This window comes from Gekko japonicus, unplaced genomic scaffold, assembly GCF_001447785.1.
Source record: "Gekko japonicus isolate JY-2015 unplaced genomic scaffold, Gekko_japonicus_V1.1 scaffold1666, whole genome shotgun sequence".
Lineage (NCBI taxonomy): Eukaryota > Metazoa > Chordata > Lepidosauria > Squamata > Gekkonidae > Gekko > Gekko japonicus.
In genome coordinates, this window is record NW_015170331.1 from 413811 (window position 1) to 418083 (window position 4273).

Below are 4273 nucleotides of genomic sequence, written 5' to 3' on the forward strand. Positions count from 1 at the left end.
CACTTGCAGCTGCTGGATGACCTCGGGCAAGCCATGGTTCTGGCACAGCTGTCCTTGAAAAAAGAGGAGTTTCTGTCAAGAGCTCTCTCAGCCCCACCTACCTCACAGGGAGTCTGTTGCGGGGAGGGGGAGGGAAAGGAGTTTGTAAGCCGCTCTGAGACTCCTCTGGGTAGGGAAGGGCAGGGTATAAATCCAATCTCTTCTTATTATTATTTATTTATTTAATTTATTCAACTTTTATCCTGCCCTTCCGCCGAAGCGGCTCAAGGCGGCTCACAGCATTAATAAAACCAACATGGATAAAACATCAGTCCATAAAACAACTTTACATAAATGCAATACTTCGATCTGTTTTAGCTGGCCCACACCAAGTTCTGTCTTGAAAACTGGAGTTATCCCAGCAATTCCTTTGAGACAAGAAGGCCCTGGGCAGAAAAGGGGGTTAGGGCGGGGGAGGGGAACCACTGGGGCAACCCTGTGTCAAGTCCCGCTGCCACACCAGGGACAGAGTTGAATTTGGTCTTCACGTTTTGTTCCGTGTTGGCATCTTGGCTCCTTAGCTTAAGCAACTGGGTTTGGTAGAATGAGTGGGTGTCGGTTTCTGCTGCTTGGCTCCTCAGCCGCAGCAAACAGTGTGTGGTTTTGTAGGGCCAGTTGAGAAGTACTCATGAACGGCTCTTCATTTCCAGGACATTACCTAGATCAGAAGAGGCTGAAGCAGGGCTTATACCGTCACCCCTGGGATGACATCTCCTACGTCCTGCCGGAGCACATGACCATGTGACAACCCAAGGGGACACAATGAGCTGCTTGTACAGATGAGGAACGCTGGCGCAACTGAACGATATCACCGTTGGCTGATCTAGGGAAGAGAACTAATCAGACTGAAACTCTGTACAAAAGGCGGCCTGTGCAGCCCTTCGGGATCCTATGAGAAACCAAAACCCCTCGCTAAGTCCTGCTGTATTTAATAGATAAAAGCAGCCGCACGGTGTCTGCCTGCGTTTTGTGCGTGTTTTTATTTCTCTTTTCCCCTTCCCATCACTTGTCTGCAGTGTGTTTCTGACCATGTTTTAATTTTTTTTTAAAAAACAAACAAATTATGATCTGTGACTTGAAGAGTCGGAGAGCATCATTGAACCCACATTACGGAAACCTCGAACGTTGTTCTCACAGGCTGTATAATTTTGTGATCCGTTTGTCCTTTTTTCTTTCTATTTTTTACTCCTTTGTACTCTTCACAATCTGATTGTACTTTCTGGTCGGGGGGGGGGGCATTGCTGCTTTAATAAGCCATTCCGAGTCCAGTGTAGTAATTTTAAAATGTAAACTTGTAACATAGACTTTTTGTTCAAAACTGTGAAACTTACCTGTATTTATGCAGCTGAGATTTTTACTTATGACAAAACCTTCCCGCGAACCCACAATTCTTGCAAACGCTGGCCTGTGAGTGGCTGTGTGTCCATGCAACACCTGTCTTCTCTGGGGCCTCTAACTTATATCCACAATAATAGTCCATGCTTTCTCTGTCTTCTGTATCACTGTAATCTGTCTCAAATAAATGGTACAACAATACATTTTATCTTTGCTGAATTCTGTGAAGGGGGGGGGCACAGAGACACTCAGAGCCAAACAAACCTTATGTGAGTGAAAATATAATACTACAGATGAACAGAAAAATGTTTCTGGGAAATAGATCTATTTTATTTGGTCTAATTTATTTTGGACCTCCATTGTGTTTTGCACAGAGGCGTTTAAGTCAAGTACTTAAATTTATGCAATTTCTCATCTGCAGATCTCCCTAGGAAGGCTTACAGAAGATCCTCAGAGCAAAGGACAGTTATTCTCCAAGTATGAGAGCTTCATAATTTAAAAAATAGCCACCCCACTCATTGTTGGGAGGGCCATATTTTTAATAAATTTTACTCTAGGGCAGGGGTGTCAAACATGTGGCCCGGGGGCCAGATCAGGCCCCTGGAGGGCTTCTATCAGGGCCAAAGTGGAACTGGCTGTCTTCTGCTTCTTCTTCCAGTTTTGCTGCTGCTGTGTCATTGTAGGTTTGCATCTTACAGATACACACCTGAACAGCATACTCAGGATTGCAACAGCACAGGCATTTTGATGCAATAATTCAGAGCAAGAGGTGTCAGTTATCAGACACTGTTAAATAAACAAAATACTGCAAGAGTGCTAATGTTTTAAGCATGTTTTTATTTTAAGTTAAAAAATCCTTTGTGTTTGTATCCTTTATAAAGTTTATATCTCCGCTACCTGGCATTACATTTTATGACACACACATGGCCCAGCCCAACAAGGTCTCATTTATTTCAGATCTGGCCCTCCTAACAAATGAGTTCAACACTCAACACCCCTGGTCTAGGGATATCCCCTCCCCCAGTGGAATAATTTAGTCCCTCAGGGACAAGGTGAGGTCAAGTTAAACCCGTTCCTTCTCTGTAAGTGGGGAACAGCAAGTTAAAACAGGTTTAATATTATTATTCCTTTAATATTGTTGTTATTCCTTTTTTAATATTGTTATTACTCCTTGTGATAGCTGTATTCAGCATTTCACTGAAGCCAGCATTTTGAGGTTTGTTACCTGAAACTTAGAAGCTGCGGTGGCTCAAGTGGTTAAGACACTGAACTGCAGGCTGTGGAAGGTCAGTAGTTCAGCAGTTCGAGACCCGAGTGTGTTGCATGACGGAGTGAGCTCCCGTCTCTAGTTAAAACAGGTTTAATATTGTTATTATTTCTTTAATATTGTTATGATTCCTTTTTTAATACTGTTATTACTCCTTGTGATAGCTGTATTCAGCATTTCACTGATGCCAGCATTTTGAGGTACCTTACCTGAAACTTCGTGCTGGTTTAGGTGGGCAGCCATGTTGCTTTGAAGCAAGTGCTGATTTGACATCAAAAGAGAATGAGGTTTTGAGCACTGCCAAATTACCCATATAAACATTTGTAAATGGACAAAAATAGTTATTGGGAATATTTGCTTTCCCTCATAGTTGGTGCAAAAAAATGGCTCCTAAAGGTTAGTGACTTTGTAGCTAAATAGCTGTACTTTCAGGGTTGCCAACTCTGGGAGGGGAAATACCTGTGGATTTGGGTGGAGTGTAGCCTGAGGAGGGCGGTGTTTTTTTTGGGGGGGGGACTTCAGTAGATACAATGCCATAGAGTCCACACCCGCCAAAGCAATAATTTTCTCTAGGGAAACTGGTCTCTGTTGTCTGGAGATCAGTTGTAAAAGCAGGAGATCCCCAGGCCCCACCTGGAAATTGGCAACCAATTTTAGACCAGTTGTCTTTAGTCACAATACAGGGACTCGTGGGCACTCAATAAAATTGCTGAGCAGTCGGATTAGAATGGATAAAAGGAAGTCCTTCACCCAAAGAGTGATTAACACATGGAGTTCACTGCCACAGGAGGTGGTGGCGGCTACAAGCACAGACGGCTTCAAGAGGGAACTGGATAAGTATATGAAGCAGAGGTCCATCAGTGGCCATTAGCCACAAGGTATAGAGAGGAACTTTCAGTCTGGGGCAAGTGATGCTCTGTATTCTTGGTGCTTGGGAGGGGGGCAACAGTGGGAGGGCTCCTAGTGTCCTGGCCCCACTGGTAGATGGCCCTCCTGATGGCACCTGGTATTTCTGGCCACTGTGTGACACAGAGTGTTGGACTGGATGGGCCATTGGCCTGATCCAACGTTGTAGTGTAGTGGTTAAGTGTGCAGACTCTAATCTGGGAGAACCGGGTTTGATTCCCCACTCCTCCACTTGCACCTGGCTGGATGACCTTGGGCAAGCCGTAGTTCTGATAAGAGCTGTTCTTGAAAAAGAGCAGTTTCTGTCAAGAGCTCTCTCAGCCCCACCTACCTCACAGGGTGTCTGTTGTGGGGAGGGGAAGGGAAAGGAGTTTGTAAGCCGCTCTGCGACACCTTTGAGTAGTGAAGGGCGGGGGTATAAATCCAATCTCTTCTTCTTCTCTTATGTTCTCTCCCGATCTGGGATCCACCTTTAACCCCCAGGAGGCAACATGGGACCTTCTAAGTAGCAAACATGATTTCAGTCACATGACCGGCTGAGGAGGCATCAGAGTTATGGCCTTTTTAGTGTTAAGTCCAGGACAGCAGGCAGCAGAGCAAGAAAATCTAGGATAGGGAGTGCAAGCCAGGCACCATTTGTTGTTCTATAGTGAGAAACAAGGCAAAGGTTTGAACCAAGATGGGGTCTTCTCCATTGCTGTCCCTCTTAAGAATGTAAGAGAAGCC

The 4273-nt window shown here is 44.9% G+C and overlaps 1 protein-coding gene across 5 annotated transcripts in view; it reads left to right on the plus strand.

Moving 5' to 3' along the window:
• The window catches only part of ACLY (ATP citrate lyase), a 101891-nt gene extending 100344 nt beyond the window's left edge, over positions 1–1547 (plus strand). For all 5 annotated transcript variants that reach the window (XM_015418132.1, XM_015418134.1, XM_015418135.1 and 2 more), the window contains one exon: positions 690–1547. In XM_015418132.1, the coding sequence (XP_015273618.1) occupies positions 690–784 (95 nt within the window). In that variant the 3' untranslated portion in view covers positions 785–1547. The remainder of the gene's footprint in view (positions 1–689) is intronic.
• Positions 1548–4273: the final 2726 nt, after the last annotated feature.